The sequence below is a fragment of the Ovis aries genome, chromosome 14 (assembly GCF_016772045.2).
Source record: "Ovis aries strain OAR_USU_Benz2616 breed Rambouillet chromosome 14, ARS-UI_Ramb_v3.0, whole genome shotgun sequence".
NCBI classification, from domain to species: domain Eukaryota; kingdom Metazoa; phylum Chordata; class Mammalia; order Artiodactyla; family Bovidae; genus Ovis; species Ovis aries.
Genome location: NC_056067.1, coordinates 53,534,172 through 53,550,026, shown reverse-complemented (window position 1 = coordinate 53,550,026; position 15,855 = coordinate 53,534,172). Strand labels below are relative to the sequence as shown.

Sequence of the window (15,855 nt, the reverse complement as noted above, 5' to 3'; positions counted from 1 at the left end):
GCTCCTCAGGTCTCTATTTTGGACTTCAGTGCAGTTGTATCTTTGTATATGCCTCTGTGCGTATAAATATTTCTAGGATCCTAGAAATAGACTTGCTTGGTCATTACAGTACAATCATTTGAAATTTTAATTGACACAGTCACAATTCCTTCCACTGAGACTGCCCTCAGTTGACATTTCCAACAGTAATTTCTGAGATGCCCAGTTTTTTCACCCCTTCACCAAACAAGAGATGCTATTAATCATTTTCATTTTGCCAATGTGGGGGAAAAAAATGTTTTTATCTTAATTAGCATGTCTCCCTACTTTCATACAACACATTTTGTATGCTTGTTGACCCACTTGTAATTCTCTGAATTGCCTGTTCACACCTTTTGCCCATTTTTCTTTTGGGTAAGTCCAGTAATTATACTAACTGCATGGATGGGTAATTAGAGACTCAGAGAGGGGCTATTACCCTGGTTACAAAGCAAGAGAGAGCCAGGACTAGGATCCAATCTCCGCCTGACTCCACAATCTGAAGAATGGGTATTTGTTGTTGCTTTGATCTTTGTGACTACATGGCTACATGGGTGTGTCCACCTCTCTGTCTCTTTGACTTCTGAGAGAGTAAGGTCTGCTGTACTCAGTTGTATGTCCAGGGCCCACTAAGGCAATTTGGATATAGTAAGGAACAAAACAGAAAAAAAGTCCTTGCCCCATGGAGCTTCCCTTCTGGTAGGTGTGAGTTGTAGTGGTGGTGTGAGTGTGGATTAAAAGATACTTCCTTCTACAGTAACAAAGTTTATTATTTGCTTTGTTTTTATTTTTTTTGCTTTTTTTTTTTTTGGCTGTGCCTTGAGATTTGCAGGATCTTATTTCTCTGACCAGAGAACTGGGGCATTGCACTGAAAGTGCCATCTAAAATCACTAGACCACCAGGGAACTCACAAAGTTATTTTTTAAAGTTTCCGGGAAAAGTCATTGCTTCTCAGGCCCTTGGGAATGTTTCTCCCATCTCTGTTTCATCAAAGGAGCAACTAAAGCTGAAAGGGGGAAGGGACCTGTCTAAGGATACACAGATCACTCAGTGGTCAAGATGGTTGAAGTGCAGATGGCTGACCTTTCTTCCTTTTTAAGATTTTAGTGCTTAATCATAAAAAAAATAACAACTAACACTCTGTGAGCACTTACTATATGCCATACTATTCTCAGTGACTCACTTAATTCTCACATTCTCACGGAGGTGGATATGATTCTTATACCCATTAAAAATATATATTTATTTATTTGGCTATGCTGGGTCTTAGTTGTGACACTTGGTATCTTTAGTTGCAGCATGTGGAATTTAGTTCCCTGACCAGGGATCGAACCCAGGGCCCCCCTGCATTGGCAGCATGGAGTCTTAGCCACTGGACCACCAGGGAAGTCCCTCTTATGTCCGTTTTGATGGAGAAACCGAGGCACAGCTCTCTGGAGTCACTTAGCAGAAACCAAGAAATAGCAAAGCCAGACCTTTAAGTTCAGACTGCCTACGAGTCCACGCTGTTAGCCATTGCCCCATCAGCCTATTTCTGTATGGATTATCTCTAGACAGATACACAAGGAACTGCTCACAGGGATGGAGGCTGAGCTGGTGGCAGGCAGGAGAGGATGCTAACATAATAAATACATAAATTCTATAATTTTTAAAAGGTGATAAGGACTGTGAGGGGAAAACAGCAGAGATGAAGGAATTGGGAGGAATAGGAAGGCAGAGGAGTTTTTAAGTAGACTGATTAGGGGTGCTCTAGTTCAGAGGGTGACGTTTGAACAGAGACCTGAAGGAGATGGAGAGTTGAGGCTTGCGGATCTCTTGGGAAAGAACCTCCCAAGCGGAAGGGTCAGCCAGTGCTGAAGCCCAAACAGTGCTTGGTATGTTGGCAAAACAGCTGGGAGTCCAGCATGTCTGGAGCATGAGTGACGGGGGAGAACGGGGCTTGGGGAGGGTGCGGGGGAGGCGAGGGCCGAAAATGGTCTGGGACCACTGCATCACGTGGGGTCTCATGGGCCCTGGTGAGGAATTTGGTTTTTATTCCTCCAGAGAGATGAGAGCCATGGGAGAATTCAGAGCAGAAGAGGAACTTAGATGTTTGGGGTGTGGGAGGAGGGGGTTAACAGCTCTATTGAAACATAATTCACTACCATAAAATTCGCCCATATAAAATATGGGACTCAGCGGTTTTTGTTTAAAATTTTTTCCCCCTTGTGATGAGAGCTTTTAAGATGGACTCTCTTAGCACCTTTCAAACATGCAATACAGGATTATTAATTATACTAACCATGTTGTACTTTATATCCCATGACTTACTTGTTTTACAACTAGAAATTTGCTTTTGACTCTCTTCACCCATTTTGCCCATCCCCCGACCCCTCAGGCAACCATCAATCTGTTCTGTGTCTACAAGCTTCTTTTTGGTTTTAGATTCCATATGTCAATGAGACCCCGTGGCATTTGTCTTTTTCTGTCTGACTTCTGTCATCTGTTGTCCATCCGTGTTGTGACAAATGGCAAGATTTCCCTCTTTTTTATGCCTGAATAATATTCCATTGAATTCACGTTTTCTTTATTCATTCCCATCAGTGGACACTTAGGTTGCTTCCACAGTCTTGGCTATTGTAAGAAATGCTGCAATGAACATAGGGGTGAATGTATCCTTTTCAATTACTGTTTTCATCTTCTTTAGATAAGTACCCGGAAGTGGAATTGCTGGATCATATGGTAGTTCTGTTTGTTTGAGGAAACTCCATACTGTTTGTCCATTGTGGCTACACCAGCTTACATGCCTAGGAATAGTGCCCCAGGGTTCCTTTTTCTTGACATCCTTGAATGACACCTGTCATTGCTTGTCTTTTTGATGATGGCCTTTCTGATAGATGTGATATCTCATTGTGGCTTTGATTTGCCTTTCCCTGGTGTTTAGTGATGTTGAGCGCCTCTTCATGTACCTGTTGGCCATGTGTATGTCTTATTTGGAAAAATGTCTATTCAGATCTTCTGCCCATTTTTAAATCAGATTTTCTTTTTGCTTTTGAGTTGTATGAGTTCTTTATATATTTTGGATATTAGTTCTTTATGTATTCTGGTTCTTTATGTATTCTGAATGTTAATCCCTTATCTTGTACATGGTTAGCAATGTACCCCATTCAGTAAGTGGCCCTTTCATTTTGTGGATGATTTCCTGTGCAAAAACACTTAATTTGATATAGTCCAACATTTATTTTTGCTTTTAGTGTCAAATCCAAAAAATAAAATCTCCACATCTGATGTCAAAACATACTGCTTATGTTTTCTCCTGGGACTTTTGTGGTTTCAGTTCTTAGGTTCAAGTATTTAATTCATTTGAGTTAATTTTTGCATAAGGTGTAAAATAGGGGTCCAGTTTCATTCTTCTGCATGTGGCTGTTGAGTTTTCAGAACACCATTTATTGAAGAGACTATCTTTTCTCTGTTGTATATCCTTGGCTCCTTTATTATAAATTAATTGCCCATGTATGCGTCAGTTTATTTCTGGGCTCCCCATTCTAGTCTGTTGATCCATGTGTCTGTTTTTGTGCCAGTACCATACTGTTTTAATTACCGTAGCATTGTAATATAGTATGAAATTAGGGCACACGATGCCTCCAGCTTTGTATTTCTTTCTCAAAATTGCTGTGGCTATTTAGGGTCTTTCCTGATCTCATACACATTGTAGAATTGTTTGGTCTATTTCTGTGAAAAATGCCATTGGAATTTTGATAGGGATTGCACTCAATCTCTCAATTGCTTTGGATAGTATGGACAGCTTAATAATATTAATTCTTCCAGTCCATGAACACAGGATATCTTTTCATTTATTTCTGTCTTCTTCAATGTCTTTTATCAAGGTTTTATCAATGGCTTTTATTATAGTCACAGAGTTGTCCTGTGATTATATTATCACCACAGTAAATTTCAGAACATTTCCATCACTCCAGGTAGAAACTCTGCATCCCTTATCTGTTATCCCACAGTCTCCCCAGCCTGTGGGGATCCACTTTTGTAGATCTATTTTTGTCCTTTTCGAGTGGCCTGTTCTGGAAATACATGTGGAGTCACGCAATGTATAGTCTTTTGTAACTGTGTATTTCACTTAGCATAATGTTTCAAAGTTTATCCATGTTGTAGCACATGTCAGTACTGCATTTCTTTTTATTGCTAAATGATGTTCCACTGTTTGAATAGACCACATGTAGTTTATCCATTTATCAGTTGATGAACATTTGGGTTGTTTCCACTTTGGGGCTTTTGTGAATAATCCTGCTATGAACATTCAAATACAAAGTGTTTGTGTGACTACATTCTTTCGTTTCTCCTAGGTAGATACATAATAGAGGAATTGCCGGATCATCTGGTAACTCTGTTATCTTTTGAGGAACTGCCAGAGTTATTTTCTAAAATGGCAGCATCGTTTTACATCCTCACGGTCTCCATATTCTCACTAGCACTTGCTACCGTTATCTTGGGACTTTGTTTTAAACAGGGTCCCTCTGGCTGCTCTGTGCCGAATAGGCTGAGGGAGACAGAGGTATTAATAGAAGCTGGAGACCCAGTGAGTAGGGACTATAATTGCCCAAGCTGCAGGGCATGGTGCCTGGACCAGAGTGGGGGCAGCAGAGGAGGTGAGAAGTGACTGGATTGTGGACAGACTTTGAAGATGGAGTTAATGGGATTTGTTGCCAGAGCAGTTGTGGGGTGTGAGAAAGGGAGGGGGGGTTAAGATTGACCCATCAACTGACATGAATAAGACTGTGGTAGGAGAGGGTTTGGCAGGTGGACTCAGGAGCTCAGTTTTGGGCAACTGAGTTTGACATACGGCAGACATTCATATGGAATGTCCGGTAGGGACTGGGTATTCCATGCTAGATCAACTGTTGGCAGTCATCGCCCGTTTCTTTAATAATTCAAGTCAGAATTGAATCTGCAATCCAGGGTCTCAGTTTCTCCCTCCAGAAAATGGGATCAGGAGTACCACTGTCATGAGGCTGGGGAATTCCTCTGCAGCACAGGGCAGGGTTGCACATCTGGAAACCAAGGTAATCCGTAGAGTGGAAAGGTCCGCAACTGGGAAGAGAAATGGAGGTTACTCTTGGTTCAGACAGCGTCCGCCTGTCCGTCTCCCCGCCCCCAGCCTCTGGCTGCCATTAGAGACAGGGAGGGAAGATTGGGTCGTCACCCTGCCTTTCCCCGCTCTGAGCCGTGTTTCCTCCTCGGGGGCTGCCCGGGCCAAAACTGCTGATGGAAACCAGCTGCGGGAGGCGCCGAGGTTAGGCGTAAACCCAGGCCCCTCCCCGGCGCCGGCCGACCCCGCTAAGGGAGGGGGACGGGGGCGCCCTAACTCCCCTCCGCTCTTCCGCAGCCGGGCCCGGGGCCCTGGCACGTCCGGCGCGCCTGATGCTTTCCAGATGTGAGCCTAGTTCCCCTCCCCCCACGCAACCTGGCCCTGCTGCTCCCGCGCGATAGGGGGTTGGGGAGCCAGGGTCCGATATCCCCCTATCAAATTGGGGACCCAGGCCCGTATCCCCTGCCGGCCGGTCTTGCTTCCCTGCTCAGGCAGTAAAAACCGAATTGGGATGGAATGACTGCAGTAAAGAGGCTTCTTTCCGCGACCTCCACGTCTCCCCGGGGCTCGGCCTCCGCCCCTCCCTCAGCCCGCTAGGGAGGCGAGGTCGGGAGCTGGTCCCAAGACCCGCCCCTCGCGGCAAACCACACCCAGGACACGCCCCAAAGACACGCCCCGAACACGCCCCTTCTACCCCCACCCCGAACTTCCACGCCCCTTTGGCGGCCCAGAGGTCTTGCCTCTGGGAAGCGCCTCTGCAGACTCCGCCTCTGCCGTCTGGTCCCCTGCGGAGGGTGCGGTCGGTCGTGTCTGTGTCTCTACCCTCTTCTGTCTGTGTCTCGGTGTCCGTGTTTCTCAGTCACCGTTTCTGACTGTACTTTTCTGCCTGCGTGTCTCTCCTGCACGTCTCAGTCTCTGCAACCCTCTGCCTGTCTCTGTCTCTCTTAGTCCCTGGGTCCCCATCTCTCCAAATTTCCGTCTCTGTGTCCCTATCTCTGCCTCTGTCTCTCCCGGCATCTCTCTCTCCCTCTCTCTGAATTTCTGTGTCCGGTCCATCTTCAGTGAGCTTTCTCTAGCTCCCTCCACCTTTCTGTGTCTCTCCCACCTCTAATTCCCAGCTTGCCAGCGGGGGCGCTTTGCCCTCCGGGTTTCTACCTCCTACGGCTTTGGCGCCGGCGGAGTGGGCGGTTCGGCGGACCGCGGGCGCCCCCGTGTGGCCGGCAGGAAGCTGCCAGGAGACGACTGCGGGCTGAGTGTGCAGCGCCCGCGAGTGTGTTCAGGGCAGGACACTATGGGTGACACTCGCTGTGTGAGTGTGTACCACTCTGAGATCGCGCGTGAAGTCCAGAGGTTGTGCGTAGCTGTGTGACCTTGTGAGATTTTCTGTGACAACCAGAAACTGGGCGTGACTGTGAAACTGTGTTCAGTTCAGTAAAGTTCAGTCGCTCAGTCGTGTCCGACGCTTTGCGACCCCATGCACTGCAGCATGCCAGGCTTCCCTGTCCATCGCCAACTCCCGGAGTTTATTCAAACTCATGTCCATTGAGTCGGTGATGCCATCCACCCATCTCACGCTCTGTTGTCCCCTTCTCCTCCTGCCTTCAATCTTTCCCAGCGTCAGGGTCTTTTCAAATGAGTCAGTTCTTCCAATCGTGTTACACCGAGACATTGTGTGTGACCGTTTACGTGAGTGACCGAGATGACGTATCGGTGACTGCATGTGACACCATGAGTTTGGGGGTCCCTGAGACACTATTTGGAGGACTGTGACATTGAGAGACCATGTGTGAGCAAGAGGTTGTGTGTGACAGTGTGCAATATGGTGAGGATGGGAGAGTTGTGTGTGTCCATGGGGAGAGGGTGTGTGAGAGACGGCAAGAATGAATGAGAATGGCCCACCAAGTAATGGCGTGAGAAGCAGTGTGAGAGACGTGGGGAGGGAAGCTGAGTGTGAATGACCTTGTGAGTGTGCGACAAGGGTGTGTCAGTCACAGTGATGACGTGTGAGATGCTGGGTGTGACTGTGTGTCACACAGATCGTGTGGGGCCCTGAGAGACTGGCAGAGTGTCATGGCAGTGCATTAGAGAATGTGCAACTGTCCAGGGCGCTCAGATGAGCATGCAAGAAAAACTGCATGGGTGTGAGCTGTGACACCAGGCGGCTGCGGTATGAGGGCAGCACCTGTGTGTGATACAGACTGTGTGAGGCTCAGCAAGACATCTTGAGAGGTTGCGTGTGGTCCTGTGTGGAACTGCGCGTGTGTGTCTCTACACCTGACGCTCAGAGGTTGTCCCTCTGACTGTGGTTGTGTAAGATGTCACTGGTGGTGATGGGCCTCTCAGAGAGATCGTGAGGGACCGTGTGACATGACTGTGGCGCCGCGAAAGGTTAGGGTGGTTCAGGAGACTGTACGCAGCATCATGTGAGGCATCTCTGCGAGGGACTGTGAGTGTGACTCTGTGTGCTGAGAGGGCATTATTTGGGGTGGGGTGACACGGAGGTTGTGGGTGTGACAGGGTGGCCGAGCGTATGTAATGGAGTGTGAGGCTGTGTGAACGCACAGGAGAGATCTGGATGACTGTGGGATAAATGCGGCAGAGTGGGGTTGGGGGGGGGCTCATCCTAAGACTCTTTTCCTGTGAGTGTGTGTGTGTGTGTGTGTGTGTGTGTGTGTGTGTGAGTGTGACGGAGACAGAGACAGAGATTGAAAAGGGAGACTGACACAGAGAGAGAGAGAAAGGAAGAGAGAGACGGACACACAAAGACAAAGAGAGACGGACAGATGTAATGAGAGGACCCAGAGAGACAGGACTCGAGGGCGAGGGGCATGCTGGTGGCGTAGCAGGAGGAGGCGGGTCCTCAGGGGCTGTGCCCCAGGAGAGGGGGCGGGGCAGAACCGAGGTGGGTACAGACGCTGTGTCTCTGCCACCCGCCTGCCTTCCCAGCCCTGAGCAGCAACAGGTAGGAGGCTGTGGTCCTGAACCCCGACAGCTGGTCCCTCTGCCTGGGAACGAGTGAATGCGCGAGCGGATGAGTGACTTTATCCTTGCTCATCTCCCTCAGCCTGCCTTTCCCTCTGTCTCTCCGTGTGCCCTCCTCTGTCCTTTTTCATCACTCTGGGTCCCCTCCTGCCCCTCCACTTCTTTCTCTCTGTTCCCTGCCTTTCTCCCCTCTCTCCCCCTGCCTCTAGCGCTCTAGTTGCCCTTCTGTCTACTCTCGCCCACCTCCGTCACTCCATCTCTCCCTCAGCCTCCTGTCGCCCCTTCTTTTTCCTCCCTCTGTGCTTTGGTCCGCGCTGTGCTTCTCTCTCCCATAGCACTCTGCCTCTCTCCTCACACCCCTCTCTCCCTGTCTCCACTCCCTTCAGCACTCTGTCCCACCCGCCTGTCTCTCCATCTTTCTCTCCCTCAGTCTCTTTATTCCCCCTCCCTCTCCCCATCTCTCTCTGCTCCTCTCTGTCGCAATCCTCCCTGTCCCTCTCCCAGTCCTGGCTGTGTTGCCCCCCTCTCCAGCCCTTTCTAAGGCTGCTAATGAGCAGAGGAGCCTTTGAGGTGGCCAGGGTTGGGATGGGGGGCTCCCCGAGGGGGGCGGAGGGGGCAGCTGCTGCCAAGGCCCTAATGAGGCCCCCTCTGGCCCCTCCCGCGGTGATCTTAATTCCCTCTTCTCCGGGGAGGCCCTGCTAATTGGCCTGGGGAGGGCCCCCTCCTGGCTCTTGCGCTCTCCCCGGGAGGCGAGGACACCTGGATCTCTGGATCTAACACCTGTGTCCCTGTCCTCTGTCCCTCCCTCCCCCTGCCTCTCGGCCTCCCGTCTGTGCTTCCCTCCTGCCTTCCCTCTCTTCCCTCCTTCACCTGCCTCTAGGTACCCCATCTGTGCACCCCTCCAAGCCTTCTCTTGGCCTGCTCGTCCCTGTTCCTAGGTCCCCCTTTCGGCCGGCTTCTTGGCCCCCCATCTGCGCAGATCTCCATCGCTCCCCTTTCCTTCTGTTTTCCTGTCTCTTCCTCCACTCTGGGCACCGCATCGGTGAGCCCTTCCACGCACGCCCCTATTAGTGGGTTCCACCGCCACCGCCAACCCTATCTGGGGACCCACCTTTGCCCTAGCCTACTCCTTCGCCCCCACTCCCACCGGCTTTTAACCTTTCCCCGCCGCAGCCATGTCCAACAACATGGCCAAGATCGCGGAGGCCCGGAAGACCGTGGAGCAGCTGAAGCTGGAGGTGAACATCGACCGCATGAAGGTGCTGGGTCGGGCTGGGGAGGAAGGCCGCGGGCTCCGGGGCTGGAGTCTGGACTGGTCAGACTTGGGAGTGGAGCCGGGAGCCCGGGTGGAAAGATCCCCTTCGGAACGGGACTGGACTCCAAGGATAGGGGGTGGAGGGTGGGGAGCGGCTGGACAAGGGGGCTGGACCGAGAGGGGGCGGGGCCTAAGGGCGGGGGCTGGCAATAGGAGAGGCCTGGACACGGGGGCGGAGCCTGACGGGGGCGGGCCTGACTAGAGGAAGGGCCCAGGCAGGGGGCGTGGCCCAGGCAGGGGCGGGGCGGGGGCGGGTGGGGCGGGGCGGGGCGGGGCGGGCGGGGCGGGGCGGGGCGGGCGGTGCGGGGCGGGGCGGGGGGGGGCGGGGCGGGGCGGGGCGGGGCGGGGCGGGGGTGGGCGTGGACATCTTCCCCTGGGTGCCCGCAGGTGTCGCAGGCAGCGGCCGAGCTCCTGGCCTTCTGCGAGACTCACGCCAAAGATGACCCGCTGGTGACGCCGGTACCCGCCGCAGAGAACCCCTTCCGAGACAAGCGCCTCTTCTGCGTCCTGCTCTGAGCCCTCCCGACCCCCCTACCCCGTCAAAATATGAATCCAATAAACGTGGTGACTGCGGGGGTGCCTGTGCTCTCGGGGAAACTGAGGCACATGCAGAACCTGGGGCCACCATGGAGGAGCCCGTGTCCCTTCTCATTCCTTCTTCGTGTGTGTGGAGTGTGGGGGTGTGGGGCGAGGTTATGTGGATGCAGGGCAGGGGGATTATCAGAGGACATCCTACTTCCTGGCTCTGGCCTCCACGGAGTGTTCCCGCGATCCTGAATTGATTTAATCATCCCAACAGCCCCAGAAAGCAATTGGCTACGTATATGAGGAAACTGAGCCAAAGGAGGTCCCTTACTCAGAGTCACAAGCTAAGAGATAATGGGGTGAAGACTGGACGCTCCTGCTCCCTGAACCTCTCGGCTGGCGGCTCTTCTTGCCTCTCTCCTGGGCTGGAGGTCTTTAGAATACCCAGTACCCACCTTTTTCGTCCCCTGAATGATTACAACCCCTTTTTACACATGGGCCTACTCCCTACCACAGCCCCACCCCCACAAGCACTGAACTTGTCCCTGTTCCTTTATTCATTCTTCCAAACACTCCTGGACCTGTAATAGTTGAAACAGGGGTCATGGACACTACCAAGACAGCCCTGGCCCCGGGTTCCTGGGGTTCAGAATCCAGTGGGAGTGATAGAGCTGTCCTGGGATAGTGATGATTCAGAGTGGGCAGAGCTGGGATGGGGGAATTCAGAGGGAAGGCCTGACTCAGCTTGAAGGTCAGGGAGGGCTTCCTGGAGGAGGGGACATCTGAGCTGGTACAGGGTGGGAATTAAACATGGGGTAGAGAAGAGAGAAGTGAGGCTACAGGAGACAAATCAGTACGTACATTCTTTTCTATTTCCTTTTTTCTGAGGACATGGATTACGGTGACAGCCCTGATTCCTCTTCTGTGTTTCCCACTTCATACACTGGTGATTTCCAGGACCTGTATTTGCTGTTTAGCTGCTAAGTTGTGTCTGACTTTTTGGGACCCCATGGACTGTGGCCCACCAGGCTCCTCTGTCCATGTGATATTCCAGGCAAGAATACTGGAGTGGGTAGCCACTTCCTTCTCCAGGGAATCTTCCCCACCTAGGGAATGAACCCATGTCTCCTTCATTGCAGGCAAATTCATTACCACTGAGCCACCAGGGAAGCCCTTTTAGGACCTACATGCCGGCAGTTAAATGAGAGTACTTCACATAAATGCCCACCTTGATGGCTTCTTCCATTTGGAAGGTCTGGGTGACCTTAGAACTGCACAATCTCCAGGGTGACCAGAGGCTATGATATGGGGCCCTGGCTTTCCAGTTTGCCAAAATCCCCACCACACACTATTGTCTCCCAGTGAGGGACACTGGGGATCAGACACTATTTACCACAGAGCCTGTGCCAGGAGCTTCTTACAGAGAAATGAAGAGAAAGGTAAAATGCCTTGAACCCATGATTCTGTTGAAAATAAAGAAATGCAGACTGGGTGAGCTATGGGCTTAATTATTTAACCTGGTTGGTCTGAGGTCCACTGAGTTTGTGACCCCTCCCCTCTCCTCGAGCCCTCTTGTCTTGAGTCTGCACCCCTGGATCTGGTGGAGATGACTCCCTAGGCCTCCCCTTCCCAGAGGGGCCGTGCCTGCGTCTGGCAAGTGCTCCATTATTCACATTGAATTAGGGTCCCCTGGGCCCCAAATCTGAGCTTCCTATTGAATTGAGGCAAGAGACGCTGTAATTACATCTCTCTCCTACCTCCCACCTCTCAGCCTGGCTCCGGCCCTGGTTGCATCATGTCTGTGGGAGCCCCGGGGGAGACAGAGGGGGACAGAGAGAGCCAAGGATGAGCTGAAGGGAGGAGGAGTGATGCTGAGGGGAAGTTGCCAGAAGGATTCTGGAATTTCACAGACTCAGCATCCTTGCATCTTAGAACCTGAAATGCAAAGGAATCTCAGAAACTCGGCTGGAACTGTGGAGTCTTTGAACCCTGTTGGGGTCAGGATGCTGGGGTCCTGCCCCCTAATTGGGCTAGGGTTCCAGAGCTCTGCACTTCAGAAGTGTACGGATTTCTTGAGCCTGGCCTGTTAGACCCTTTGAACCCTGGGACCTTGGAGTTGATCTTGGGGAATGGGAATGGAGAAGCAAGTGGGGTTGGCTGACCTAGTGGTGGGGCAGCGAGCCGGAGGAATGTGTGCCTGCCTGGAGGAGTAGGGGTGGGTGAGCCTGCACCTAGACCGAGGCTGAGAGAGATGAGAAGCCAGAAGGGAGAAGCCGGAGCAGGTCCTGGGTGACCAGCCTCCAAACCAGATAATCTCATTAGCTGGATGTGACTTCTGGTTCCCTTTCCCTGCCGCCTCCAGCTGTGAGGTCAGCTCTGGGGTCAGGCTCAGGCCAGCCAGAGCCAGGCCAAGAGGCAGAGGTGAATACCTGGGGAAGTGTTGGCATTCAGCAGTTCCCTCCCACTTCACCCCAAACCCCAGGTCTGCAGACTGCCCCACCCAGCTGTCCTCCTTCCACACCCCACCCTGCATGCTTGGCACTGAGGGGCTGGAGAGTAGTAGACATAGCAAGGCCAGAAAGAGCCTTAATCATGGCCGTCACTTAGGAGTCCAGTTTCACAAGCCCATCTCACTCCGTTCTAACAGCAGCTCCCACAAAGACTCTGCTTAACCCCATTTTACAGACATGGAAGACTGGCAGGGAGAGACAACCTAGTCAGCTGGGGCTTGAGGTTGGAGTGGGAGGAGCCAATGGATGACCTCCGGAGGGGCCGGAGGGGTTCAAAGGGGGCCTTGAGGGACAGAAGTGAGGGGATCCCAGGGGAGGCACCCAGCCCAGGCAAAGGCAGGGCAGGGGAGGCAGAGTAGGGACACCAGGGGCCGGTGAAGGAAGCAGCGGCTAGTAGGTGGGCAAGGGCCCATTGTGGGCTGGCAGTTGGGGTGGTGGGCAGATAATACTGGCCTCTACTGAAGGGGCTGGGGCCTGCTAAGGAGGGATGGGTTAGGATGGACACGTGGCAGCTCCTCACAGCAGTGAGTAGGCACAGATGACAAGCGGGCCTGGCAGGCATGAGCAGCTGGTGGCATATATGTGTTGTGGGGGGGGCGGTGGGTACGAGGTGGAGCCAGCTCTCTCCCAGGGTAGGGCCTGGAGGACGGAAGCCCAGGAGCCGGGAGAGGGTCAGGCCCAGGGCAAGCTGGCATCTTAGGTCAGCAGCACGACCAGATGCAGGCCTGGGCAGGCGACTATAGGCGCTGGCCGGCAGGAGTGGGAGAGCTTGTCCTGGTCCCATTTCCTGGCTTGCTTGGTGCTTGTCCCCATGAGGACACTCGCCCGGATGGAATGACTCAGCTGAGGGCCTGCCCAGGCTCCAGCTATGACCCTCCACTCCCACTGCTTGTCGCATGCCACTTGGGACCACGCCCCCTTCGGATGGTACCACCTCTGAGTCCCTCAGCCCTCTACACATGGTGGTTTGTTGAGTGAATAACAACCCCACCAGTAACAGTCTGAGGGCTCCCTAAAAGCAGGCAGAGTGAATTCCGTCTCTAATTTAGGTCCGTATAGTCAAAGCTATGGTTATTCCGGTAGTCAGGTAAGGATGTGAGAGTTGGACTATAAAGAAAGATGAACACCAAAGAATTGATGCTTTTGAACTGTGGAGTTGGAGAAGACTCTTGAGAGTGCCTTGGACTGCAAGGGGATCAAACCAGTCCATCCCAAAGGAAATCAGCCTTGAATATTCACTGGAAGGACTGATGCTGAAGCTGAAGCTATAATACTTTGGCCACCTGATGCGAAGAATTGACTCATTTGAAAAGACCCTAAAGCTGGGAAAGATTGAAGGCAGGAGGAGAAGGGGATGACAGAGGATGAGATGGCTGGATGGCATCACTGACTCGATGGACATGAGTTTGAGCGAGCTCTGGGAGTTGGTGATGGACAGGGAGGCCTGGCATGCTGCAGTCCACGGGGTCGCAAAGAGTCGGACACGACTGAGTGACTAAACTGAATCTTTGTTCAGTAGCTGAACAAAGTACAACGTGTACTTTGTACAACATCCCAACAAAGGCAAGGCAGCCATTTGATGAAGAACATCAAGGCTTAGATACATACGGACACACGTGGGCTGACACAGCCATGAACAGACACAACACACCCCTAGACACAGATACACAAAGAGACCTTACAGGAAAGAATACCCACCGCTCACACTCACACACACACACACACACACACACACACACGCACGCACTATGCTGATACAATGCTCACTTAGGTGACCCAAACCCACACACGAAGTTCACAGGCCCAGTCTGTAGCACGCTCCCTTCGGGGTACCCATTCCTCCCCCGCAGGGTGCTGCGTGTCCATTCCCAGTCCTCCTGGGGCTGTCCTCCATCTTCTGCTGTGCTGCCCCAGGGTCCCTCTGGGGAGGCTCGAGTCCCGTCTCAGCAGTGCGTGGCAGGGGGAAGCTGCTGACTCACCCGTTCAGAGCAGTTCCCTCCCACAGCTCTTCCCACCCCCGGAAGCCACCACCCCACCCTCCAGCCCAGCCCAGCTGGGGTGACCTCTCGAGCAGGAGGCTGGGGGTTCCCCAGAAGGTGAGCGTGTCTGACCCCGGCGGCATGGACCCCAGGGATTCTTAGGAAGGAGCTACAGTCATCACCTCTCCTGCCTGCTCTGGAGCACAGAATGTCAAGGTCGCCAGGGCTTCTGACCCTCAGCGGCAAAGGTGGGGAAACCGAGGCCTGGAGGCGAGTACCGTCAGGGGAGCAGTGTGGACTTCCCGAATGCTCAACAGGAAGCCAGTGACAGGGAGGCTCTGGGCACCAGAGCACCCCCTCCCACCCCTGCAACTCCCCTGATGCCGAGACAGGACGCTAGCCTGCCAGGCGTCATCCTTCATTAATATGAGAGAACTTCCTGAGTTCCCTTTGGTCTGGCTGGGGATTGCGCAGAGGATGAGGGGGGGACCACGTGGCCAAGTAGGCCTGAGACACAAACACCAGGCACCCTCAGAGCAGGGCTGAACGGTCACCCTCCAGAGCCCCTGGTGTGGTTGGGGCTGGGGCACCCATCCTGGTGGAAGCTGGGAGTGCCAGCTGGCCGTGGGTGATAGGGAACCGGGAGAAGGGGGAGAGGGGAGGGGATTGTGGTCATGGAGGCTGGGGTGACATAAGGACAGAGAGAGGAAGTCAGTAGCTGCCCAGTGTCCAGTCCTCGGGGTCAGGACCATTCTTCCTGGCCTTGGATGTGCTGAGATATCTACACAGGTTCTCGCCTTGTTCCAAAGAGGGGTCTCGGATGGGCCACTGGCCATGGTCAGTCCATCAGGCCCACGGAGTCAGTGTTGCCCCATTCTACAGACGAGGAAACTGAGGTCCCCTTGCTTCCCTTCCTGGCCTTGGGACCATCCCATAGCAAGGAGGTGGTTAAATGGGGACAGGAACTCCAGTCAAATGGAGTAAGATCTTGAATTTGTCATCTCTGTATTTAAATGGCCTCCCTGAAAAATAAGGGGCATCTGAGAAGGTCTCTGAGGTCTTTCTTATCTGATCCTTGGGTGGGGAGGCCGCATAGGAAATGGGCTCAGTGGGAATAGGGACTGGTGACCGCTTTTCTGGCCGCGGGTACACGCAGGCAGACCACACAGGCAGGAGGGTGGTGTGGCTGGCAATGTGTCTGTGGAGGGCTGGGATTCATTCTGGAAGAGCAATGTTGGAGCCCTGGACTGGACGGCTGACTGTGGCTAAAATATTATTCCTTAAAGTCAAGGTCACCAGCGCTTGGCCTGGGGCCCGGGAGGGCTGCTGGGGTGAGAGACAAGAGGGCGGGAGGGCGCTCCCCTTTGATACTGACCAGCGGAAATCCTGGCGGGGGGAGCTGTCCCCTTCTCGTGGATGTCAGGTCCCTCCTCCCCCGACGGCCT

General features: G+C 52.9%; 1 protein-coding gene across 5 annotated transcripts; it reads left to right on the top strand.

Moving 5' to 3' along the window:
• Nucleotides 1-5,820: 5,820 nt before the first annotated feature.
• GNG8 (G protein subunit gamma 8) lies at nucleotides 5,821-10,030 on the top strand. Of its 5 annotated transcripts, none has more exons than XM_060398138.1 (3): nucleotides 5,821-5,893; nucleotides 8,962-9,340; nucleotides 9,784-10,030. In XM_060398138.1, exons 2-3 carry the CDS (start codon nucleotides 9,257-9,259, stop codon nucleotides 9,910-9,912), a joined length of 213 nt encoding a protein of 70 aa, XP_060254121.1. In that variant the 5' UTR covers nucleotides 5,821-5,893; nucleotides 8,962-9,256; the 3' UTR covers nucleotides 9,913-10,030. The 5 variants fall into 5 exon arrangements, with proteins under 5 accessions (XP_060254121.1, XP_042088149.1, XP_042088148.1 ...); XM_042232215.2 differs by lacking the exon at nucleotides 5,821-5,893 and adding an exon at nucleotides 8,028-8,061 and having other exon boundaries at nucleotides 9,255-9,340; XM_042232214.2 differs by lacking the exon at nucleotides 5,821-5,893 and adding an exon at nucleotides 8,028-8,061.
• Nucleotides 10,031-15,855: the final 5,825 nt, after the last annotated feature.

What these genes read in the sequence shown, in the direction of transcription:
- GNG8 (XM_060398138.1), top strand. Translation starts at nt 9,257, where the DNA reads ATGTCCAACAACATGGCCAAGATCGCGGAGGCCCGGAAGACCGTGGAG. An exon ending in TGAACATCGACCGCATGAAG is followed by an intron (nt 9,341 to 9,783) that starts GTGCTGGGTCGG and finishes GGGTGCCCGCAG; the next exon opens with GTGTCGCAGGCAGCGGCCGA.